This window comes from Xiphophorus hellerii, chromosome 15, assembly GCF_003331165.1.
Source record: "Xiphophorus hellerii strain 12219 chromosome 15, Xiphophorus_hellerii-4.1, whole genome shotgun sequence".
NCBI lineage: Eukaryota > Metazoa > Chordata > Actinopteri > Cyprinodontiformes > Poeciliidae > Xiphophorus > Xiphophorus hellerii.
In genome coordinates, this window is record NC_045686.1 from 11,328,397 (window position 1) to 11,355,294 (window position 26,898).

Consider the following 26,898-nt stretch of genomic DNA (forward strand, 5'->3'; position numbering starts at 1 on the left):
AATTCTCCTCTGGAGCCGAGGAACACAGTGAGGAAGGAAGCTCATCAGTACCAACAGAAAAAGGCCGACAAATACCACAAACATACAGCAGATGGAGTTCTGGAAGAGCTACGATACAAAACCGGGTCACACAGCTGCTACGACCGGAGAACAAACAGCTAAAGTCGATCTGTGGAAATGTTTTGCAAGTAGTTGCATAGCGCTGCTTCGCCCGATTGGAAAACAGTTAATTTATATTTTACGTATTTATTTTACAAACATGACTCAACTCCCAATCAGATCTGCAAACGCGTTTCTTCATAAACAAAAATAAAATAAAAAATGTTCAAAACAGAACGTCTGGTCCTGCTATAAATGACTTCCCAAAAACTTGCAGCTTGAGGAGAAAAATGATAAAAAGGCTGAAATGTTTTAGAAAACAAAAAGGTATGGAAAAAAAGAAGAGGATGTGCAGTTTTCATCTTCAAATCAGAAGAAGTGAAGGAGTAGCAGTTCAGTCTTCAAGAGTCGAAGCATTCAGCCATAACAAACCTGAAAACGTAGGAAAAAATGACACACAAACACATAGATCTATATACGTAGAGTTGACTGGACTGAATTCATAATCACAGGATGAGACACCGATGCAGCTTTCCTCTCTCAAATTTACAAAAGTGTTTCAGCGCCGCTGTAGATAGAAAAAAAAAAAAAAGAGTAGAGGAAATAAAAATGAGTTTGAAAAGTTGAAAATTTGCTGGAAAAATTTTTTTATTTTGAAATGTCATAGATTTTCTAGAAAGTTTGAGATTAAACTCAGAAATCTTCTAGAAAAAACGTGTACATTTCTGAGTTTCCAAAGTTTTAAATATTTGATTTTTGGAAATTTTCTGAGTTTCAAAAGTTGTCAATTTTTGACTTTCGAAACTTAGAAATTTCCACATTTTTTCTAGAACATTTCTGAGCTTAATCTCAAACTTTCAGATTTTTTTTCTATCAAAATTAAAACTTTTCTGTTTTTCTAGACAATTTCTGAGATTTTTTGGTGCAAATCCACTCCTCTTTTTTTACGTCTACAGTGACCCTGATACGCCGTTGTAGAAACTAGCTCACTTAGGAAATCTTTTATTCGGTTCTTATACATCAAATACAAAGCTGCTTACGCCACATTTGTCAATTTGATGAAAAAGCAATAAGAGAAACTTTGGGCGGTCCAATTTTCAGTCTTTATTGCAGCTGGTAGACATTTAAAAACAGTCATTTCTCTTTTAATTCTGCCTAAATCTACAGCAGGTGTATTTAAAATTATTGTTGTTTTTTTTTAAGTGAAGTTCAGTTAAAACAATGGAAGTGTTTGATATTTTACAGACTGCAGCTGACTCTCTTTGTGTCTTTATTTAGCATAAACACAGATTAGTTGGAGCTGAAGTCCATGTTTTATCAAAAACTATTTTCTGAACCTTTAAATTTGTCAAGTAGAAAATTGATGTTGGAGGCAGTCCGTCACCTTTCATCTTCCCCGAGAACAGAAGATGTAAAGCATTTCTGGTTCAATTTATTACCTAAAATAAAACTGCATCAACTTAAACTGCCGTAATATTTTGCTATTTATGCAGCTTAGTTAGACAGTTTTTTTGACTATTAAATAAATTACATGTTGCATTTTCAGAGTGTGTTTCAGGTAGGAAGACTATAGGGGGCGCACAACCTCCAACATGGATTTGTTTTGTGAATTAACACCTTTTTCTGTGTAAATAACCGTTAAATGTAAACCTGACGACTGGTAAAAGGAAATAAAAATAGCATTTTTATGTTTTTAGTTCTTAGAGTAGAGTTGTTTTGGTCTTTAAACTGTCCAGTAGCTAACCTAGATTTATACTAAATGAAAACGTCAAGAGAGTTATCTACTGACAGCAAGATATTAACTGCTTATGATGTTTCCACAGGACCTTACTTCAATTTGAATTTTTCTTTGGTCAAAGTTTCATTACGTATTTAGAATAAAAATGGATCAGATTTTAAACTATTTCTGAACATTACTGACCAGATTTTTTGTATTTTTTTTTTTTTTACCGTTTCCCTCAAAAAGTAAACAAATTTTTCCGTTTCCTTAAATTAACCAAATTTTCAACTGCAATTTGGACTTTCTGGTGCAAACCTCTAATTAAGCCGCTTTAAGAGGAACAAAAACAAAAACCAGTCACACCAACACAACAATTTGTTTCTGAAGATGGCCTCTCCATCTTCAGAAACAACGCGTTTTCGTCTTCACGTTTCGCCGTTTTTTTTCGTCATCCTCTTCAGAAAAAACAAAACAAATAAAAAAAGAGATGTGAAAAGTGCCGGGTGGTGAAATCTGCTCCTCTCTTCTCCGTTTGTTGGTAAGACTGTGCGACAGATAAGAGGGAGAGGGTTTCGTTTAACGGAACACCCGGCGGCCTCCGACCGGGGAAATGACGACGGAGGGCGAGAGGAGCGGAGGGAAGGAGAGCGCCGCGGAGTTACGGCAGAGTTCTGCTCCGTGTGTCCGGCTAGAGGTGGGAGAAAGGCCGGAGCTGCTCCAGCTGCACTTCCAGGGATATCCTCTCCTCCAGCAGATCCTGAAAACATCGACAGGAATCAGCAAACAAACATGTAAGATCACCACAACAAGCAGTAAAGACACTAAATAAAGATGTTTTTGGAGTTCACATCAGTAATAACGCTCATTAGAATTGAAAAGCCGCCATTTTGGAAAACTAGTTTGCACTTTTTTGTAGAAGAACTCCTAACTTTTACCAGAAATCTTGTTTTGTTAAGATTTCATAATCAGTTTCATTTGTTTAATTTTTTTTAGACGTTTAAAATGTTGGTAACACTTTATTTGAAAGGGTGTGAATAAGACGCACATGACACTGTAATAACTGTGATATAACATGTTATGAACATAAACGAGATTACAACTGTTGTCATGAAACGCCATTGGGTAAATAAGAACACTTTAAATGCAAAGTTGCACTAAAAGTGTCATTATTTACAGAATAACGCTTCATAACAGTCTCAAAATGACTACATTATCGTTTATTGCAATAATTTCTAGGAAAATTGATCATCCAGTTAATTTTTTATAATGTTTTTACCTTCAGTTGTTGCTGTAGTTCACTGTTGAGTCGAGCCAATACTGTGTTTGTCTCCTTGTTTCTTCTGATGGAAGCTTGAATTGCCTTTTTGTCCTTTCCAACCGATCTAAAGATACAGAAAATGTTGTTTTTCTTCCACTAAACTTTCCAAGCTTCCAGCTTGGAAACACTGGAAGCTTTTTAACAGACAGAAGGTTCAGACCTGGAGATGGAGGGCTGAGAGGTGAGGGGCGCAGCAATGGCGGCGGCTTTCTGGGGTCCGATCTGCTCGTCTTCGGGTCGGAGCTCGTCCTCAGACTTCAACCGCCGCCGAACGGGCTTTGGTGGAGGAGCCAGAGGGCCTGAGGAACCCTTGGCCTTTTGTGAGAGTAAAGCACCGTCACTGACTGGGATTAACGGTCTAGTTAAAGCACTGTGTCTTAAATTAAATACACACAACATGTACTGTACATTTAAAATGTTAAAATGTACAGTGTAAGTATCTTATTACAGCGTTCATAGCTTTTATTTGAACTTTAAAGGCGATCGATTATGCATACAAAACATATTGATTACAAAATTCTTCTTAGATGATGAGATTTTATTCTGCTCACTTCTAAAAGTTGTTTTAGAGCAGGGGTGGGCAACTCCAGGCCTCGAGGGCCGGTCTCCTGCAACGTTTAGATGTGTCTCTACTTCAACACACCTGAGTCAAATAATGAGGTCATTAGCAGGACTCTGGAGAACTTGACTGAACTTAGGAGGAGATTCAGCTGTTGGATTCAAGTGTGTTGGACCAGGGAGACATCTAAGAGTTGCAGGACACCGGCCCCCGAGGACCAGGATTGTCCACCCCTGTTTTAGAGCCTCTGTCACTTTAATCTAAATAAGCTGCTGCTGGCCACGCCCCTAAACTCTACATTTATGCACATATCTGAAAATGGCTGCCCAAAGATGCACAACTATACAACCGTACAAGTCTGAAAAGGAGAAGTGGAGCCTCCTGCACAACCAACAAGAACGCAGTAAGTGGTTTCTGGATGGTAAGTCAACAACAGCACCCATTGTACAATGCAACTGATTTATATAGACAGATCTATTTAGACATAGATAGACAACTCTAGATAGATAGATACAGATAGATGGATAGATATAGATAGAACTCGATATATTGATTGATATAGATTGATAGAGAGAAAGAGATAGATAACTAGCTACCTATCTAGCTAAATTATATATCAACTTATCTATCCATCTATCTATTTATCCATTCATCTTTATAGCTATAGATAGCTAGCTAGATAGAGTATCTGGCCTCTTTGGAGCAAAATGGCTCCTTTGTGTTATAAACATCTTATCCATCACATAAAATTCATTGTTTCTGATTGTAACAGGATAAATAAAAAAGGTTCAATGAATTTTAATACTTTAGTAAGACACTGTATAGAGTTTAAGAATCGACTTACAGAATTGACTGTAGCCGATGTTCTCTCATCTGCTGGGCCGTCACTTTTTACTGTTCTTAAAGGGCCGGCACCCTCTGATATCTTGTCCGCCTGTTGGTGCACACACACACAAAATCAGTACTTTTAGTAATTACACAGGAAATTGAAATTTATAATATTTTCACGAGCACAACAAAGTAAAAAAATCGGAATAATTGCGGCCAGGTGCGAGCGTACCTGTCCCGCCTCGCTGTGCTTGTCGATGTCCGGCAGGCTGGACGGCTGCTCAGACGCAGCAAATGCCTGAAACTGGCTGAAGTCGGCGAAGTTGGGTTGCTGAGGAATCTGCTGCGGGGAGGTGGTGGTGAGAACAGCGCCCCCTGCAGGGACACCCTCTGCCTCCACACGATGTCCAGTGAGCGGTACTGATGACTGCAAGCGGACGGGACAGGAAATGGATCAGTGGAGGCTTTTGTAACATTACCAGGAAGTAAAACCAGTTTGTTTTCGGTCTTTTAGCGCGATTACCTGTGTGGGCAGCGGTCGAGGCGGCACCGCAGGAGGAAACGCTATCGCAGACGGCTGGGGCTGGCCTGGTGCCGCTGTGGCAGCGAAGGTGCGATTCATGTCCAAAGACGATGAGCGAGAGTGGGACTGCTGGGGGCGAGGAGGCGGAGGGGGCGGGGCTACGACCTTCAGCGCCTCTGGAGACGCACCCGACTGAGACCTGAACACAAAGAGTTCACTTAACGGATGATTGGATAAAATATTTACATTTTATCATTCAATTAGCACTAATCCAAACAGAAACTAGAAATATTTTATATATTAAATATTTATTTGTTACAGGTAAAAATAACTGGGTAACAGGTGATTATGCAGAATAAAATAATTTCCTGACATGGGATTCTCTCCCACGACTAACAAAATGAATGTATGACAATTACAGATGCGATTTTGCTAAATTACTTGTGTGAAATTATGCCAATAAAAATGAAATTGTTGTAAATTACAGAGAATAACTGAAATTTTTAGTTCTAAACTATAAAATAACAAAAACAGACCTTTGCCTTGTGATTGGCTCCGGATCTGAGGTGAAAGAGTCGGAGCTGCTGTAACCATCACCTATAAAAGAGGAAAATAATAACCAGTAAAATACATTTCCCACAGGAAAACAAGAGTTTCAACTCACCATTATATGACATCATTTATTACTGTTATTAATGATGTCTTGTGATGGTATAAAGTAAACTAAAATGCAACAAAATTTCATGTTCTGAAACGTCTCACAAACTTTATAGACCTGACTGATCATAGGACACCAATTTAACAAAAATCCCCCAATTTTAATAATTTACATATAAAGTACAAGTCAACCTTTTCTTTCAAATGCAAAAATGAATAACTCACGAAACACAAAATCAAAACAAATTAAATGCCTAAAAACAAAATACAGAAAAAGTAAAAAAGTAAAATAAAATCTCAAATATTTTCTCGCCATATTTTCAGGCTTTTAGTAAATAGAAATCATTTTGGTGATTTTAATAGAAATAAAACAAGTTTAGTTTAATTTAGCTTCAGACAGTGAGAAAAAAAATGTGTATGTGTCTTTTTATTATTAGGTGACTGAAAATATGTAGTTTCAACTGTAGTTTAGGTCTTTAATCAAACGATGGACTGCACTTTGCTACAAAACTGTGCCGTTTGAATATCAAGCACTTTCAAGGGTTTTTCAGAAATCAAGCACTTTCCAAACCTTGAAAATACCTAATTCAAGCATTTTCAAGGATTTTAAGCACCTGTACAAACCCTGAAAACAAAACAAAAACAAAAAAATAACCACACCACTGATCCCTTTATTTCAAAACCAGTTTGACTTTTCAATCCCATAATTAGCAAAAAGAGTTAATCTGTGTTGTTAATAGTAGTTTAAGTATAAATAAATACTTTTTTATATTATTAATATATCTACATATTCAACCATAAAAATAAAAGAAATTCTACAAATCCGTTTGACTTCTTTTTGGATGATTAAATGTAGTTAAATTCACAAATTGGTTTTGATTTTAACCAAATTTGTAATCAATATGATCACCTCAAGTGGTTCAGTTAAAATGACTCAACAAACCCATAAAGTACAAATTTTAACCAGAACTACAATTAATTTTTCAGATTAAGAATATTGACTAAAACAGTAAGAAATAAAAGTTGCATATTTTCATTTTGTCCTAATGTCTCGATCCTTTCTGAGGAGCTTTAGCGCCACCTTTTGGCCACTCACCGACGGTGTTGGCAGCTACAAACTTCATGGAAGGAGGCAGTTTGGTTTCTTCGGACAGTTCTGGAGGTTTTGCCAGCAGCGGACTAGTAGGATGATTGTGATCTGGAAAAATAAAATGAAAACTTCATGAAAAGATAAATTCAAGAAATTTCTTTCCCCTGCAGTGCTGTAAAGTAGTATTTGCTCTCTTTTATTCTTTTTTGCCAAACACAAATGATTCGATAGATAGATAAAGAATTAGGGCAAATATTAAAGCTAATATCTGATTAAATTTAATACGTATGAGAAAATTATTAACATCTCTGTTTAGATGTTTCTTAGCAAGCTTCACTTTCCTCAGTTAAGGTCAGAGTTCAAGACTCTACAGTAAAGAAAGAAGAAACAGGGAAAAATGGCATTAATGAAAAGTCCCCAGGCCAAAACTGAAGTGAAGATAAAAAGAAAAAACAAAACTTCTCGCTTCTGATAAAAAAAAAAAAAGAAAAGAAAATATGATCTCTTTGGAAAGTATTCTGCAGATTCAGGAATCAGTTTCTGAATTTAAGAGAATTTGAAGACAATAATCCAGAGTCACACTCTTAATGTCTCAAAAAGAAAAATAATTTGGAATGACCTAGTCAAAGTTCAGACTCAAATTAAACTCAGATGCAAGGCTCAACTGTCATTTCTTGTTAAATTCTTTAATGTTGCCAAATTAACAACGAATCTGCAATGAAAGAGTGGAATAAAAATTCCTTCACGGCCGTTTTATCCTGCGCCGGTCATGGCAGCATCATGTCAGAGCAGCTCTGTCACCTTTTCATTTGCTCTCAACTTTTCTGGTTGCTGCATTGCTTTTTGGAGCAATTATTCACTCCAGTTGCTGATGTTGGTCAACTTTAAGGATTTTTACTCCTTTTCTTTTTACTTCCGGACAGCTGTCATGTGTAACCGTGGCAACAATGTGTCCAAATAATACCTGAACTATAACAGCAAATCCCCGAAAAAGAGCCTTCAAAACCATTTCTTCTATTGGTCACATCCCCTACTCCAACATCTTTTCCCAAACAGTCAGAATGAGGTTTAATTTTATCCTTAGAAAGCAGGGAAACAAAGTGTGGGAACAAATGCAGAAAACAGAGAAAAGTCGTACCGCTGCCCGTCCTCTTCAGCTCCATCTCCTGCATGTGGATCTTACTGGGAGTCATCCGAATGGGAACTGGGTGGACGATGGCCGTGTCCTGAAAGACACGCATCCACATAATGAACTCAAGGCTAAAACAGGGAGTTTGATTCTTTTATTGCCTCAATTTAGTGGTTTATAATAACCATTTCAAACACAAAGTGCCATTTTACAAGCATAAATGTTCGAGCACAAGATTTATTTTTTAAGTATTTAAGGAATATCTGGTTTGCTGGAGGAAAATGAGCCGATTTCCTACAGAAGTCGAATCAGAAATCAACATGCACAGAGAGGATGATACAGATAGAAAAAGAACCAGGAAGGGTTAATGTCTGTGCATTACTCTGTGAAACCGTGCATGCAAAGTGATTGACTTACAGGGTCAGCTGGTGCAATGTTAGAGTCAAATTGGGTCAGAGTTTGTGAGCTGGAGGAGCGCTCGCTAAACGTCTCCCACTGCTGCAGGAGACAGACAGTAAGAAAAAAAAAAACAACAAACATGTCAGTCAGCCGGAAACAGTGACATCACACTTTTATTGAAAAATCCTCGAGTTTGGGCGCGACTGTCTAGGCTAAACTACCATTACGGTCCCAAAGAGGGAGGAAGAGGTGCTGAATTAGCAATAATTATGTCTAATGATGAAAAAGAAGAGATGAAATCTTGAGCAATTAGGATGAATCAAATGCAAACCAAGCAAAGAGCAAACAGAGGTTTGAGTTTAAAAGTGTAAAAACGTAGAGGTGTGATGGTTGAACCTCGTTGCTCTGGTTCATCTCTGGCCAGGCCTGGTTGAGCGAAGGCATGGAGGGCGATTTATTGGGAGTGACTTCCACCGGCGAAGCCGAGTACCCGACTTCAGCCGCCGGCTCAGGAACTTCTGGACACGGGAAGAAAAAACCAGGAAGCAAAAAACTCATTGAAATTAAAACCCTCATTTCTTGAGATACACAGCAGCAAGACAATTTAAATCTTTAAAACAAATCACATAAAACGGAGGTTTCTGTCTTCCTTGTCCTTCATATGAATAAAAACATAAATAGTGACAAAATCTAAACTCCAGCTACCAACAAAACACTGGATCACATATTTAGGTTTTTAACAGGTACAAGTCAAGTTGCAACATTTGTTACATTTTCACACTGCATCGAGTCAAACAATCCAAACTAATTTAAAAACCTGTTCCCCTCCTCGCCTGTGGTGGCGCTGCACCAATAACTACTGAAGGAAATGACATGAAAACCTCTGAAGAAGACACAAGCGCAACTTCCTTCTACACAAAACGTAAACAAAAATGGCGTGGCTTCAGATTTTAGCGGTTGTAGGATTTCTGTTTTGTCTTTGGTAAAAAACAAACAAACAAACCATGAGGCATTTCTCCCGCTAACGCTAGGCTAGGCTGGTTTGGTTGTATTTACCCAGAATGCCCTGCTCTGTAGTCCGCTACGAACTAGAATTCGATTCAAGCGGACAAACAACACAATTGCAACACTGTTTGCTTTTGTTTTCAAGAATTTCTTTAATGCAAATGAAAGGGGCTCCTTTGATCTCTTAGCACAGAGGTGTCCAAAGTGCGGTCCGGGGGCCATTTGTGGACTGATTATTTGCGGCCCACAACCACAATTCAAAAATTATACAAATTTGGCTCGTCGATGCAGAAGGAGACTTAATTTGTAATCAGGGTGAAAATTATTATTAACATAAGTTTCTTACACAGGAAAATGTAAAGTACAACACAAAGTATTTGTCTTTTTATAACCAAGTTTTAACAAAAGTAAAAATTAACATAGCAAGCGTTGTGAAAGAAAGTGACCCAAATCCTGTTCTTATTACTGAAAAGAAATTTCTTCCATCAAAACTAAATGTCTTTCTTCTAATACAGCAAATAGGCAAAAGTAGTAGTAAATAGTAGATTTATGCCAAAAAACTCAACCGTAGAATTTTTTTAGATAAAAACTTTTATAGATTAATATCAAGACAATTTCTTCAAAAAAAAACAAAAAAAACATGGAAATTTCTGAATTTCAAATGAAATATTTAGAAATTTTCTAGAAAATGTCTGAGACTACTTATAAAATTTCTGCTTTGTTGACGGAGATTTACTCCTTTTTTTTCTTATCTACAATGGCCCTAATATGTAAAAATCGCTTTCAATATTTGGATTTACAATAAATATCGAGCTACTTTAGTCGCCTGATTTTAGATAGCTTTTTTTACTACTTTTGAGTCGACAATTTTGGATCACTTGGGGTAAAAGTTTGGAGACCCCTATCTTAGCATATCATCAAGCCTTTGCTTATAAAAATGCACATCAGCTTAGACAGACGAGTCAGCAGAATATGAGCAAACCTGCTGAGTCGTCCAGATCAATCAGCTTCGGCATGAGACTCTCTGGAAGTTTCTCTGGAAGGTCGTAGCCGTTTTTTCTGGCCACGACGAGGTGAAAAGCAGCGCAGAACTCGTCCAGAGTCAGAGCTCCGTCTTTATCAAAGTCCGACAGCTCCCTTCAAATAACAGAAAAAAGCATCGGGTTTGGGGTCCTGAGTTTGAATGCAATGCTGCAGGAAGCATCAGCAATAATAATAATAACTCACCAAATATGTGACAGCTCTAAAATTGGTAGTTTTGATTTAGTGAAGAACTCTTTTGCAGCTGAACCTAAAACACACAAAAAGTGACATTTAAAACACTGACTTTGTTACGACCTACGGAGCCCTATAAGGGACATGGGGAAAAATGTTTCTTTTACGTTCCCTCGCAGTAAGGAAATACACCCAGGTCTATTTTCTATACAGTCACAAAAGTCAATTTAAAATTTCAAATAGATGCACATTTAAAGAGCCTCAGTGAAAACGTGTTTATATTTTCTTAACTCTTTGGTGCAAAAAACTGACTGAAAATCAATTAATTCACTGCATGTTCATGTCTGTTTGTGTAAGGTTGGCCATTAGTAACCATTCAGACCACCAACACAAAAAGACAATCAAAACTGTCAGATGACTTTATGGATGCATTTTCTTTTCTCTTCTTCTTACAGAAAGTTTTTGTTTCCATCTTAGAAGGGATGGAAAGAGATGGAAATCCCATGTTTTGCTTTTGCACATAGGCTTGTGGTCCATTTCTATCCAAAGAAAAAGATATAAAACTTCAGATATCTCACAAATGAGATAAACTAGGGGGCTCTGTAACAACCTTTATTTGAGAGTTTATAGGTTTTTCCCTACCAGGTATTAAGCCAGTGAGGTCCGGTTGAATGGTTTTGAACTGGTTGATGTAATACTGTCTCTGCTCGTCTGTGATTTTCCAGGGATCGTCGTAGCCACTGGACTGTCGCTGGATCTCATTGGTCGTCGCAGCCGAGGCCACGGTTCGTATCGTTGTGCTTTCCTACAGGCGACACAACTGTAGTTAAAAATCAACAAAAACTTTTTATTTTAAAGTCAACACTGAAGAGAAATTTCAATTAAAAAAAAATGTCAGTGACTTGAAACATGGAGATGGTTTTTATGTCTCAAAAACCAAAAATAGAAATGAATTCTGTCTACAATTAGACGCAAGCTTTTATTTGAAGCGTTAAAATAGCTGCTGAAGTCTCAGTTCAGCAGCGCCGGCTGACAAAGCAGGGGCAGAAAACGCTGACTGATGTTTAAAGACACAACTGTGTTGCATTTCTCTTGTTTTATGTTTGCAGCAACTGCAGCCACCGGCTTATCTAATGAAAGATAATCACTGTATCTGCAGATATTTTTGTTTTAAATAAATTTCAAATCAAGAGTTCCTATACATTTCTAGGGCTGTAGCGATACAATACTCTCACGGTACGATATTCTGATCACGATACAATATGTATCACAATGTTTGGCGAACGACACAATTCAACACGATTCGATGCACTTTTACGATTTTCTGAAAGATTTTATTAGGACAGAGTGATTTTAGTGACATTTTGTGTTTCATAGACTTGGATTTAATTTATTAAAAACTGATTAAAAGCACCAACTACAATACCTGACTCTGATTGGACAGAGTCTAACAGTCTACAGCTGAACAAAATGAATCAAAGATGCAGTGAGAAAATTAGTTTCTGTCATTTAATTCATGTGGATTTGACATAAAACTCAAAGTTTCAACAGTGATCTGTGAGCCGAGTGGGGAGATTATCAGCCTCTGTAGACTCTCAATATGCAAATTATTGCACTTATGTTTTTCTTTTGGACATAGTGTGGCTGCATTTTGGAGTAAAAAAGTCTTTTGGACTCTAGGAAAAAGGTTTTTCTACCTTGGCTCTCGGAGTTAGCCGTGGCTGTAAGCCGTTTACTACTAGCTGCTGGGGGAGTGGCTCTGCCTCACCCCGCAGTGATCGACTTCTTGCAGCTGCGCAGCGCCGCCGTTCCCCTGTTGGACCTCTGAGTAGCTGCCTCTCAAACTGCTAGGATCTCATCGTACTCTCAGTCTCTGATACGCGGCTGCGGGTTTCCCCTCTTCATTTTCCAGCTCAAAACAGAGCGCCACTGCCTGCTGCGCGTTCATTCTTCAGTTAATCCTTTATATACAGAACAGAAACCACTAAGCTAAAAACAAATTACGAAGTGGATGCCACTAGTCGCTCCGATATCCAAACTTTGAATTAATTTCGCGATCTCACTGCTTTTGCTGCTGCACCGCTACTCCGTTCCGCTTCTCTTTCACGGTTACATGCACAACTTTACTTCGTTTCTTAGCAACAAAACACAGCCCATCGTTATTTATTGAAGATTTGAGATTTCCACAAACAAAGCAATCTAATGTTGCATTTCGTTTTTTACGTTTGGAAGCCCTTTCACATAACCAGAAAGCCGGTTTTTGACATTTCTGACCTTCGGAAAAATATGGTTTACTTATATTAGCATAACTCCGGTTTTGCTTGGCCTATTAACACAATTTAAAAACTGGTGTGTAGTTTATAACGTGCACTTTGAGCACAAGTTGAACAAAAAAATTCTGGAAGGATTTGGATTTTACTAGAGATCTATTTTGATTTTTTTAAAATAATTATTAAAGAAGGTTTTGCCTTTACAGATAAAATTATACAACACAAAACCCCTTCATATAGAGAGTTTGTTCAAATATACAAATAAAAATAATTTAATAGAATTTATTTAGTTATCTATATATAGAGAAAATCCACTAAGGCTGCACAATATTGAGAAACAATACTATATAAGTTGATATTGGTTAATGTCACTATAGTAATAAGAATTGAGAAAAATGAATACATAGTCTGAACTCATATCAAACTTTTGCCTGATAGAGCAAAACCTACATAAAATATATAAAATTAAATAGACCTGCCACAACAACATGTAACATCTATTTATGGCCAAATTACATTTTAAGGCCTTAAATTAACTTATGCACTTGATCTATTTATTCATTAGATACATAGTAAGATAAACTGAATATAACAGCAGTCCTGTTTGCCTAGATCACGGTGCTAATAGCATGAGCCAATTTTAATTTTTCTAAACAATATATCTAACGGATATTAGGAAGTGAGATAGTAATAATATTGTAATAATATGCAAAATAACACAAGAAAAGAAATAAAAATATGACAATAAAAACCATTTGGCATGGATATAGTGCTATTTTTAAAGAGTCAAAATAGAGTTTTGTTTGTATTTTGAACATATTGAAGCTGGTTATAGACTGACTGGGTTCTAAATCTTCTCAGAGAGACGATTTCTACACAGATTTAAACAACATCAAAGGATCCAAAATGGCTGACATCATGTAAAGTGAGGGCTGGGTCTGTTGTGCTTTTAAAGTAGTCAGATGAGTGGCGTGTTTTGTGCCGCTGCCCTACCTGGACTGAAGACGGGTGCATTGCTGGGAGCGTGCTGGAGGGCGGGGTGTCTGCTGTGAAACTGACCCAGCTTTCCTGGCTTGGGGGAAGAGGAGGAGGGGGCGAGTGAGACGACCACATGCCATCACCGGTCACTGGCCCTGGCAGAGAGGAACCACAGCAAAGGATGTTTAAAAAAATAAGCCCTCCGACGCCCTGATTAACACAAGCGGCTGTAGAGGGACTTCTGTGACCGTCACCTGTTTGTGGTTCTCTGAACTGCGTCCACACAGCTCCGGTTGCAGCCACCACTTGTTGCCTGTCTGCGTTCCCTCCGCTGTGTTGCCGTTTGTGCTTTCTCCAAGAGTGAGGGGATGTGGGGGGAGACTGGTGCGGGGAGATGACCGGGGACGTCGGTTCGGGCTGGGAATTATATGGAAGCAAATCGCACACATATTTAGTTGACAAAATGTTAAAAATCTATATATTCTCTAGTAAAATACACCATTTGAAGTGCTCTAATCAACTATATTACACATTGAAGGATGCTAAAGGTGACCTATTGTGCTTTTTGAAAATGTTAGGATAGGGCTACATGTTCATAATAATCCTTCTTAGATAATTTGATTTTAGTTTTGAACTGTTTTAGGGCTTCTGTCACTTTAAATCCAAATAAGCTGCTGCTGGCCACACCCCCAAAAATCAACATTTACAAATGGCTGAAAACAAATGCACAATAAAACAATCCTACATCCTTGAAAAGCAGAAGTGGAGCCTCCTGCACAACCAAGAAGAATGCAGCAAGTGGTTTGTGGATGGTAAGCCAACAACAAAACACAATTTTTTTCAGCAGGCATTGTACAGCGAAATTAATCATTGACTTAACATAATTATTTTTATTTCGACGGGTTCCACATAATTGTACTATGTTAACTGGAAGCAAAACAGATATAGTAATCTGACCTTATGACTTTATGTTTAACTAAGATTAAAATTAATGAATTAACCCAACTACTTCAAATCACTTCAGACTGACAAAAGAGAAGTTAGTTGAACTAACTTAATTTTTTTGTGTTAGTGTGACAAAGCAAACACTCTTTCAGTGCTTCTAGTACTGCTGGAATCCCACCTGGGTTGCTAGGCAATGAGCTGGAGCTCTTCTGGGGTTGCTAGGTAACAGGGCAACGCCTGCTGATTTGTGACGTTACATTCTGGAGTTGTTGTTTTTTGTTTTGAAACGGCTCATTTTCCAGACACCAAAAAACATATTTGTTTTTTTTTAAACACTTGTAATGTTTTTAGAAGCAGCAGAAATCCATCACTGCAGAAAACGAAAAACTAAACTCAAGTATTTTGTAATTTTTGCCTAGTTTTTAGTGCAAATATTTTAACAAACTTCAAATAAGACAAAACTAACTCACAAGTAACTTTTTGGTAAGCTATAGAAGTTTGTTTTAGGTAAATAATTCCTTAATATTGATGACAAAGTACCAGATCCATTGGCAGATTATTTAACTTATAAGACATTTTTCACACATTATTAGTTCAATTATCTGCTAATATAACAAGCACTTTTTCCATCAATATTAAGGAATTATTTACTTAAAACAAACCTCTATATCTTGCTGAGGAGTTACTTTTAAGTTAGCATGTCTTATCTTAAGTGTACTAAAGTATTTGCCCTAGAAACTAGACCATAACTACTTGGTAAGATTTTGTGTTTTTGCAGTAAAATTAAAGTACAAAAACATGCAAAATGTGAAATTTAAATAAAAGCTCCCATTTACAGCATTCAAAGTGAATTCAAAAGTGAATTATTGCTTCATTTCACATGTAGGATGTTAAAGCAACCAGTGAATGAGCATTTCAAAACACTTAGAGATAACCGGCGTGTAAAAGATCTACTTGGCTGACTGGAAAGTCAAAACACTGAAAAAGCAATTTGATCAACAAATCATCAAACACCCACAGGAAAATAAAGTACCAATACTTGAAATATTGTATATCACTCTTCAAAATGAAGAACACACTAGTAAAAGTCATCCAGATTTACTATCTGAGTGGTTTTGTTGGCAAACGACTTGAGAAATAAGAGTATTTGCTGTCTTGTTACCAACCTGAGCTTCAATGCTGGGTGCCAGGGGCTGGATGACCTCGTGGGCAGGAAGTGAAGTGGAGGAAGGGGGGCCTTTCTTGTTCTGGAGACCCCGGCCCGGCGGTCTGGGTATTAAAGCAGTTCCGGGCGCCGGGTATAAGCCTTGGCTGTCTGCGTCCTGGTACAGGGCAGCGTGCCTCGCTTCTGCCTCGTTCTTCCCCACCACGAACCTGGGCAGCGGCAGATCTTTGACTGTAGAAGTAAAGGAAAAAATTAATTCAATCAAACCAAATCCAGGTGTCTTAACACGAAAAGTGATGATCAAATCTCTTTCCACAGGCGCTGAAAATGTGTCCGTAAGTAGTCCGTCTACGCTTTGAGCCGAGTCATACAGTGGTAGGCATCAGCTGACAATATTATAGCTTGTAAAATGAGGGAAAGCCATAAAATGGGAGCAAAGTGGAGATTTTTGCTTCCTCAAAATAAAAAGCACTGATCTGTTCTGCACAGCTCAGCTTATTTGTGTGAAATTAAAAGATTACAGTAAAATATGGAAGCTAATATTTGCTCGGAAGTGTTCAGAGTTACATCTTAAGTGTTATAGTCTTTAAATAGAAAGGGCAATAAAACAGGAGGAGATTAAAAAGAGGAGGGCAAAACCTGGCGAACCATAAACGCGTTAAAAGCTACCATAAACACGTGAAACAAATCAAACATAGTTAACCTTTGGATTATAAAATGACAAATATTAAACAAATTGAACTTAAAATCTTAGAATTCACAAAAATTGAGCAACATTGGCTCGATTGGAGATCATAATTACAACATTTGACTCATTTTTCAGTTGGTGCAGTTTGCTTTCTCACTGCACTGAGTCAAACAAACCAAAAACCTTTGAAAAACCTCTTCCCCTCCTCGCCTGTAGGGGCGCTGTACCAAAAGCTACTGAAAGAAACAACATGAAAACGTTTGAAGAAGAAATGAGCGCAACTAAAATGGAGTAGCATCAGCGTGTAGCGGTTGTAGGGTTTTTCTTATGTTTAGTAAAAGACAACAACTCACCAGGAGTTTGTTTTGGTTGTGTTTACCCAGAATGCCCTGCTCTATAGTCCACTTCCTGATTTTGGAATGATTTGCAGTTCGCTTGGCGTTCAAACCGCAACAGATTTCACTCCAACTGAAAGTGGTAGGTGGCGTCGTTTAATTGTAATGAAAGTATAGAGTCAGGAAAATGTGGGTTAATTATAACAAATTTTTTTCATTTGAAGAATCTGGTTGGGAAAAAGTGAAAAATGACATTGTATCCTAATGACTGGATTGACTTTATTAAATTACGTTAATAAAGTAGAAAAGTTGCATTAATAAAACAACCCGAGTTCATATTACCTATACCTATTTGGATATTATAGGTGTGAGACTGAACATAATGTATATTATCATCACAATTTTCAGAAATGGCTGTAGTCTCCTGATATTTAATCTCTTATTTTAAGAGATTAAATTAAGTCTTAAATTTCTGCTCCATCATCAGTCTGGACAACTATTCTCATGATCTGATTTTAGCAATAAATTGAATAAACCCAGCAGACCTCCTACTGTACATGTGCAAATCAAATCATGTCTCTTTCCGCTCTTGAAAAGCCAAATTTAATTTAGAAATATATATATCCATGATGCATTCTGTTGCCTCTAGTTGTTAAAAATCTATGTATCTTAGTTTATGATATAAAGAAATGTCTAAAGAAGTATTTTCTGTAAAACTCGAAAAATAAATCAGCTGAAACAGTTGGAGAGGCTGAATGTTTGTGTGAATGTTTTTTGGAATGCCAAACATTTAATTATTGAGGAACAAAAGTAACTTTTTTTAACCAGAACTCCCCTCTTCAGTATCAACTGAATCAGGAATCTTAACTTCAAAGCGTCCACAAAGTTAATAACCTTCCTGAGGTACAATGTGTCCTTTTATAGCAAAAGGAAGTGGTCGCTTCGCTTCCTCAAATGTTCAAATTATGAAATCATTGCAGCATGTTGCAATATTTCAGGGCCCAACATGAACTCAGAGTAAGAGTAAAAACTTTGGGTGCTTTAACCAAACAGGAAGCCATGTTGCAAAGATGTTCAATCATGCTACAGCTACAAAGTTTTATATATTTGATTCAGATTTCTGTAACAAAGCAACATGAAGTGCATAATTGCAAACAGGAATGATACAGTCAGGGTTTCTCCCAATGTATTATGAGCCTGGTGGGCCACCAGGTTTTACTTGTGCCCCCACCAGCCTAAGCATTGCTTATTTATTTAACTCTTTATAAAACTTTTACATTTTTAAGACTTTATAGCCCAGGTGTTAATCTTCCAATAACACATAATTATCAAGTACTATTTTCAAATTTCATGTCAACTTTAAACATTTTTAACTGGAAAAACACAACGGGCCGCTGAATGAGTAACTGCCCTAGGGCACAACCGACGGGCTTAGCAGGTTTTCTGGGGTAAACAATTGAGAGGAGTAAATACACTCCAAAAAAAGTTGAAAGAACAGATTCAGAACAAAAATTAAGCCAAAACTGTACAGAAATTATAAACATATCGCATTTAAGATAAAAAAAAAACCTTTTGTCTGTAAATATGTTCCACCAAAAGCTCCTTAAATGTCATGGTTTTAGCTTCACCCAGTTAAAATTACTGTAAAAAAAAAATCTCCTAAGCATCTTCTGATATTCAACTATTAATCAAAAAAATAATCACCAGCTCTGTTGAGCTTTTCACATGTTGATGTTAGAAATATTTTTTTAGTTTCAGACGCAACCTTTGCTACAAATAATCAAGCATGAACTAAAGGAATACTGTGTTGCTGCATTTTAGGCAATAAAATGTTCATTTTCTTATTTAAAAAAGGAATTGAATTGTTTATTCTCATCTCTTAATATATTTCTAATATTGTATATAAAAAGGCTTAAATGAAACATGTGCAAAATGTGCGAATATTTTTTTCCAGAGTTGTCAGAATAATTGATAGAATAATTGATAACTAAAATCACTTAATTGTAGCTATACCTGTCACACTAACACGTTTGATGGACGATAATTATAGCAATAAATTATAATTGTTTTGAGACCATTTTCAAGTTATAATGGCATAACTTTAATTTTGCAAAGAACACTTCACAGTAGAACTGGAAAATATTTCAAATATCCAAAACAAACACGACCAAAATAAACAAACAGAAATAAAAGCCATTTATAACCGAAACCATAAATAAAATGGATTATGATGTTTCTATAAACAAATTGCCAGTCAACATGTTTGATGATCAATTTTCTCTTTTTTTGAAGAAAATTACAACTGTTCTCTATGAAACTCTGAATTTAAATGCTACCAGTTGTTCCAAAACAAACCAAGGCAGATTCTTCTTACAAACTGGGAGATTGTATTTTCCACAAGCAGTTTATGTTCAAAGTAAACATCGTTGTTTACTGTATTCCTGCTCCATATGCAAATAGAGGCTTTAATAAAAGGCGCAGCACTGACATGAGAATATTCAAGTTTGAACTCACCCGAATTGAGGCTTTCCACCCTGAGGGGCAGCCCAGACTGGGCGATGGCGATGAGCTTCAAAGCAATGTAGAACTGGCTGCGTCCGAAGTGACCCAGCCGAGTGGCTCCACACAACTCTGTGATCTGAACACACACACACACACACACACACACACACACACACACACACACACACACACACACAGAGATAAGGAACAGTCAACACTGTATTCAGCTGGACTTCCCTCTCAGAATCCACACCTTCAACTTCTGTTTCTACCCAAAAACAATGACTGTCCAAACAGTATCGCACTTTTTGTATTTTTATCCAATAGCGACTCTCTTATTTGTTAGCGTTCTCGCTAGCAGATGATCAGACGTCATAAACTTGATTAGGCCTGTTGCAATAAGCAATAAATCAATGAATCGCAAGATAAATTAAAGCAAGCACAATAATTTCCATTTGCATGATTTATCGTTTTTCTCTTTCTACTAGGGCTGAAACAATTCCTCAAATGATTCAAGTGGCTTAATTATTAAAATTCCTCAAGGAAAATTATCTGCCTCGAAGCTTCGTTAAGTCATATTTTATTATTTTGCGCACCGTGTTGTGGTCGGGTGATTATGCTCTCACTTCCACCTCTGAGTTGTTGATGAAAGCAAAGTGTTAGCAGCATAATGTCCAATTTCCAATCCTTGGAGGATTTTATTGATTGATGATAATGTCCGAGTTTTTATCGTTTTTCGGGGGACCAATAAGTATCTTTAAAATAACTGGCGCGATGCCTGGAGTACGGCAGCCTTTCTCCTCCCTGAGCTGCTGCCTGGTGGCGGTGAAGAGCGCAGCGGGTGTATTCATAGAGGTGAGCAGATAGACTCAACAGCCTTGTGCTGTAGTTGATGCTTAACGTAAGTGTAGCTTTACGGACAAACTGGAATATTAATTTCATATCACTCCGGTCTCAACAAATGGGTGGCGGAGCTCATCGTGGCGGTACAGAACCGGTAGATGTGTTTCTGTGTGACTAAGGAACCAAATGCCGTCGCTAACAATGACACAAAAGCAATAAATGTCTGGGCAAAGTGAGAAGTCATCTATTAAATTGACTGAAAATGAAAACATAAACTAAAAGCTGGAGTATAGACATTGTCAATAAGTTTATTTGTGAGCCTGCTTCTTTATTATTAAATTTCATATAATTTTAGATTTTTGTATAACTTTTCTTCAGGTTAACTTAGAAAGTGAGATATTACTGTTAGAGGCTAATTTTTTAAACTACAGAAAAGTTATTGTTAGGGAAGCTCAAACATGAAAAATAGGACTGATGTGTGTATACGATAGTGATACTGCTGTTATGTTAGATTTACCAATATTTTATTTTAGCAATTTGTTTTATCCGATTACTCAATTAATCATAAGAATAAACGATAGAATACTTGATTACTAAAATATTTTTTACAACGGCTCTACTTTCTACCAAAAACCGGATGATAAGTTTGGTGCTTTGGTCTCTTTTTTGGGGACAATTTTGCTTACAAAGCCTTCATAATTCATTTATTTGCCGTTTCTGTTGTTTTGTGTGTATGTTATTTATTGTTAAATGTTCATTAGAATATAACGTTTATTCATCTTTGAGAATGTGTTCTTGCATTATTATGCCGTTATCATTGTATTACTTCAAATTGGTTTCAAAACAACAAAATCATTTTTTATCTTAACTTCTAGGACAATTTATTGTCCAGTAAAATTGGTTATTGCGTCCAAACTTTCCTGATCTGAAAGTCCTTCAGGGTGGGCAGATAAGGAGAAATCTGAAAAATGTTTGAAATGTCGTTCACCAGAAACAACATGGATTCACACAACCAGAAATGCAAACTGTAGCCGCCTGATATCAGGAGAGTTCAGCTTAGTAACGTTAGAACAAGTCTTCAAGTGGGAGTCCTTCAGGACTGGGAACCGCCACAGCTGACTGATCCCTCTCCTGCTGACAAAGGACCTAATCTCAGTCTGTGGGTGTGTGTGTGTGTGTGTATAAGCATATAAAGCACCAGCCGCTTTTCTCAGCCTGTTACAACATGACACTGGAGCATCAACACTGCGCCCAGTGTGGATTTTCGAACTAGAGAGGGATTGCAATTCTTCCACCACACAGCCTCCCCTTGTTGACCTTGAGAAGGATGCTGACTCACAAACGGCAAATACTGGCCTGCTGAGCGACGCCGAGTCACACCAGAACGGTTTGCTGCAGCTCAGACGAGTTGCTCAGGACTCAGAGTTAACAGAGATCAGGAGCTGAATACGCTCTCTCAACATCTCCGTGTTTGCACCTGCGCTCGGCAAATCATCAGGCAGCACAACTAAGTCAAAGGAAAACTGAGGAGTTCCTAAAGATATGCATGCGGTCAGAAATTCAACATTATTTGCACAGAAACAGACAGGGTGGAGGAGGCTGCAGAGCCAACCAGTTGTTGCCAAAGAGCGTTGCGACACCAACTTTGTTTGGTTGTTCAAAATTAAAACCACAAAAATTATGTATATGAAATGCAATGCCCAAAGGGAAACAATTAAAAATAAAATCTTAAGATGTTAAAACGAATTAAGTCTGAGTGAAACATAAAAGATGTTTTAATTTGGGAGATTAGACTTAGGATTAAAACATTTCTTTAAATGGCTATAACAAACAAAAGCAAAAATCTACTGCATGTTCTTTGTTATATTGGAGTCCATCAGAAATAACATTTCCAAAATATCCATTTATATGCCTCAGACCAATCATCCGATACCATTATTATTACTTTTTTTTAAATATTAAACTTAAAACAATCAATGCACATGGACTGAAAACATTTGATAAAATCTTAAGATGTTAAAATTAATATTGATGCATATTATGAATAGAAACATTGTTTTTGTATGACTTAAATTCAATACTGATATAACTGGTGCCTCTCTAAATATCCAAACATGTTTTAAAAGCAAGGAATGTGTTACTCTAGTCAATGGGGTTGTTTTTTAGTAAGAATGATAAGAATAACACCAACTTAAAACCTTTTAAAACATCTCACAGGATTGGTTCCAGTTAAGCTTCCCAATAGTTGTATCCCATGATCAAGATTTATTAATGCCACCTTTAAGCAAAAATACATACAATTTCACAACTAGATCATAAAACCAAAATATATTTGAGGGTTGATCAGCGGTGAAGACTCTTTAAGCTTGAAGCTGGATGTTGCAGTTACATTAACAAGTGCACACGGTGACATAAAGCCTGTGTGTTCAGCATGTCAGCTCAACCCTGACAACAGGGAGGCAGATATCAGTGGAAGGAAAAGGGAGGAAACACTGAGCAGTCAGCTGAAAGCCTGATGGGAACATTACATCTTACAATGGATGAAAATGTAACAGATTATTTTATGTTGTATAACACTTATTTTGACAAGATTAGGTTGATATCAAGGAATCAAAGAACAACTTTAGTAATGGTTGCTAAAAATTAGGAATTAACTGGTTATTTGTATCAAGTTACAACTTCAAAGCTGTTCAATTCTTCATCACAAACCTCTTAAGGTATAAGAAACCTCTTACGGTATAAAAATAAAGAAGGTTCCTACACTTTTCTCACCTTTGAGATAAATTTGGTAGTTTGGAAATATTTCCAGGTGTTAAAAATATAGAGAGGCACGGTGTGGCTACCAAAGGGGCATCGCTCATATTAAACTACAGAAAACTACAGTTATAAACGCCTGACTATTTAATATCAGTTTATTATACCACACATGTGAAAAAAAGATGTTAATCCACAAAACGAGTATGTATAAATGAAAATTAGTAATAAACTTAAGGGATATTTAGTACACTTTATTTTCTATAGTAAATGTAGTTCAAATTTGAAAGTATTTAAAAACTGCCAAATACAGTAGCTGCTTATAATACTAAATAAAATTGTTATATTCTTTAACACATGTTTATAATCAGAATTGTTACTCATTTCTGCTCCTTGTTTGCAGCTGAGTGATTCTGTTCAACTTATAATGGTGGGAAATGGGCTTTTACTGGAGAAAAAGCCCAATAAAGTTCAGCTTGGGGCTTAAACTTGTTTTGATCGTCTATGGATACTAATAAAACGTAAAGGTTATTAAAGCCGTTTGTGTTTCCATTTGATCCTTTTGAATTTTTATTACCAGCCATGTTGGTTGACTTCATGTAGCATTACTGAGGTTCGCGGGTCTGTGTAGGTTTTATTTTGTTGGTCTGAAGCTGAGAAGTTAATTCATAGCCGTGTAGTTTGGCTAACTTTAGCCGGAGGAAGGTGTGTCTCTCGCTGCGCAGCTTTGCTAACCTGCCTGGCTAACCTCAGGTCATCACTCTGACAGGCAACACCGTTTAATACATCTTCCGTATAAACATCTATTTGTGCGGCGTACGAGGTGGTTGGGAGTTTAAGCAAACTGCTACCTGGTTGTTGTTAGCTTACCTGCAGGACAACTTCACTGGGGAGCTGAGCCGCCCGGAAAAGGTCAAGAACTCTCCCATTAGAAGCCACTTTTTTGGTGTTGTCCGTGTCGCAGTAGACGAAAAGCTCCGAGTAGTATTTCTGCTCGACATCACTCAGCGTTAAGCTTTCCATCGTCGTACCGAGTGAAGCAGGAAAGCGGACTAGCTGGCCGTTGATTAGCCCCCTTAGCCAATGGCTGGGGCAGGATCCGAAAACGGATGAGACTTCAGGATCCCAAGTCGGCTAACGGTGAGGTTAGCAGTAAAACTGTGCTCCGCGAACGTCCCTAATATTGTATCCTGGTAAACAACGCTGACCCCTGCACGGTTACCCAGCCGAGGATAGCTTTCACACAGTTAGTTAACTTGTTGGGCAGCCAAGCCAAAGTGGCCAACCGCTAACACGGCTACCTTGAATCAAAGTCAGCGGCTCGAACAGAAGGCTAAACTAGCAAAGTGCGTCCGCCTCCTCGATGTGGGCATCAGCCGCGTTGATCTCGCGGTACAAGACGACTTCTCCCCCGGATCTGAGTCAGGATGGTGGTTCCGATCCTGGTCCGAGGCAGACTCCTCCACTGGGCCGTTAGAAGTAAAGTTTCAGGGTCTTGGTGCTCCTTCCTCTAGTAATCATAGCCGCCATTCCTATCGTCATTGTCAAGCCGTCCCGGAGGCAGAGCGCCTCTTCCGGTTTACCCTTCAAAATAATGGCCGTTTTGCATATACAACGGCGACATTGCAGATAGAAAAAAGTACATTTCCGCCAAAAAATCTCAAATTTTCTAGATGAAAACGTAGAAGTGTCTGAGTTTGAAAAGTCGAAACTTTGCTAGAAAAAACAGAAATTTTCTAGAAAATTTCAAGTCGAAAATGTCCAACTTTTCAAATTAAGAAATTAAAAAATAATAATGATTTCTGAAATTAATCTCAATTTTTCAGCCTTTTCTCTAGTAATTTTTCAACTTTTCAAACATAAAAATTACCATGTTTTTTCCACACAAATTTCTAAGATAAGTCTCAAAACTTCTGATTTTTTCCAGCAAATCTTTTGAGTTTTCAAACTCAGAAATTTTCAAGTTTTTCTAGAAAATTTTCGAGATTAATCTCATAATGTCTAACTTTTTGGTAGAAATTTACTCCTTTTTTCTATGTACAATGGCGCTAATTAGCTGTTATGTTTTGTTTACATAAAACTTTAGGAAGTTACAAACAGTTATGGTCATACAAACAAAACAATTGTAATCTACTTTGAGTAATATAATTTCTTCAGCTTCTGTAGAAATTATGTCTGTAATATTTCATGCTGTTTACCAAATAAATCTTGACAAGCAAATGACAAATTTTCATGGTTTTATGTAAGTACAATGAATTAAAAATGGCCATACCAAATTAATAATTCAGATAAATCACAAATAACTAAATAGAATAGACATAGAAATAGAAACAGACTTGTCCTGCAACCCCAATTTGCCATCATACTTTAAATATTCACACAAAAAGTTCTTAAAGTGCCAATGTTGGATCAGCTGTTACCAGTAAAGCATGATTTGGTGAATAATACAAATGTTTAAATAATTAATAAATGTGGTAGTGATGTGGTGGGCTTTAACTGGACTCCAAAATCAAATTCTTCTTTGGGCCCCATATAACTTTGGGCCGGCCCTGGCAGTACCTCTCCTTCATTGTGTTTTTCTGGTAACATTAAACAGATCTGAGTAAATATAACAAATTAAACAAAATATATAAAAATAAATGAAAAGGTTTTTGTTTTGAAAGGAAAATTGGCCGACTTCCGGTATGAGCCCTGGCTTTATGCATGTTACTCTTTAACTTGACGTTTCCAAATGTCACTGGGCTCCTGTTTGGCCTGCAGGGACCCCGGATGAGTAATTTCAGAATAAAAAGTGTAGCTTTCCTCTTAACTTTATAATTATTATGGAAAATAAATGTTATGCTGGATTTTTGTCTGTTTTTATAAAATTATTTCAGAAAGATGTCAGAGGCATCAATGATGCAAAAAAACCCAACAAAAAACAGGATTACCTAACCTAACGTATTTAACTTTTTGATGTAGCAATTCTGGTATGATGAACAAACCATAACGCAAAATGCAAAAGGGCAATTGTGAAATAAATAAATTAAGCCACATTTTGAGCATGAAAATATGCAAATAGATTAGAACTTTCATTCAAGATGGAAATATATACAGTTAAAAATGTCAGATTCAAGAGTAAAGTAATTCGTAGCCAAAAAAATCAAGTATTACAGTAATACAATTTTCTTAATAAAAATAAATAAAATAATATGTTTCTTGTTGACGAATGCATAAATATGAGACTTAACCAACTTTTAACCCATTATGAACCAGAGATAGTGAAATGATCACATCCTGTGTGTCACAATGAAGTCAGATGAGTGGTGATGTGTCTGCTGTGACAGAGCCGGCCAAATATGCTAGCTCTTTACTTATTCCCATCAGAATCCTTCTAATTCTCACTGTTCAGATTGACCAGTCCTGGTTCAATAAATATTAAAATCTGCCTTTTTAGGAGAGAGTAGCACTCCAATGTAAAACTGGTGTTTCGCACACGGAAGAACTGAATCAAATGATTTGGATCCTTAAAAGGAGACGGAATTCCCATCATTACAGCCCGTTATCGTGATGCTTTCACGTTAGAATCGGTCCGGAATGGAAACAAACCATTTAAGAAGATTCATTTTGACGCTTTTCAGTGAAGAGTCGCTAAATTTACGCAAGTCAGCATTATGAGGTTCTTTATAGCACTTCAGTCAGCAAATTTATTCCAATTTGTTGCATTTCTTCTTGATTTTACTTTTTCCTGGCACTGGGATTGGAGACGGGAAAAGCTACATTGTAGTGTACTACATAGTTTATCACTGAACTTAGAGGTTTTTGTATATGTTCCCAGATAAATAAACAGATAAAAATGTAAAAAAAACAAACCACATTTTTTTGTACTTGATTTCA

At 37.1% G+C, this 26,898-nt stretch overlaps 1 protein-coding gene across 2 annotated transcripts; it reads right to left on the reverse strand.

Annotated features, from left to right (window-relative positions):
* Positions 1-1,179: 1,179 nt before the first annotated feature.
* On the reverse strand, positions 1,180-24,592 carry reps1 (RALBP1 associated Eps domain containing 1). 2 transcript variants are annotated; one of them, XM_032586258.1, is made up of 19 exons: positions 23,893-24,591; positions 19,438-19,561; positions 15,902-16,131; positions 14,045-14,207; positions 13,806-13,945; positions 11,185-11,347; positions 10,555-10,618; positions 10,310-10,464; positions 8,719-8,840; positions 8,341-8,421; positions 7,933-8,020; positions 6,801-6,902; positions 5,584-5,644; positions 5,048-5,246; positions 4,757-4,951; positions 4,541-4,630; positions 3,298-3,452; positions 3,096-3,201; positions 1,180-2,576 (listed from the first exon to the last, which is right to left on the reverse strand). In XM_032586258.1, exons 1-19 carry the CDS (start codon positions 24,043-24,045, stop codon positions 2,508-2,510), a joined length of 2,460 nt encoding a protein of 819 aa, XP_032442149.1. In that variant the 5' UTR covers positions 24,046-24,591; the 3' UTR covers positions 1,180-2,507. The 2 variants fall into 2 exon arrangements, with proteins under 2 accessions (XP_032442149.1, XP_032442150.1); XM_032586259.1 differs by lacking the exon at positions 8,341-8,421 and having other exon boundaries at positions 23,893-24,592.
* Between the last annotated feature and the right edge of the window lie 2,306 nt (positions 24,593-26,898).

Coding starts and splice junctions, on each gene's coding strand:
- reps1 (XM_032586258.1), bottom strand. CDS start 24,045: ATGGAAAGCTTAACGCTGAGTGATGTCGAGCAGAAATACTACTCGGAG. Junction 10,619..11,184: donor CCTCACTGGCTTAATACCTG/GTAGGGAAAAAC, acceptor TGTGTGTTTTAG/GTTCAGCTGCAAAAGAGTTC. Junction 8,422..8,718: donor AGATGAACCAGAGCAACGAG/GTTCAACCATCA, acceptor TGTCTCCTGCAG/CAGTGGGAGACGTTTAGCGA.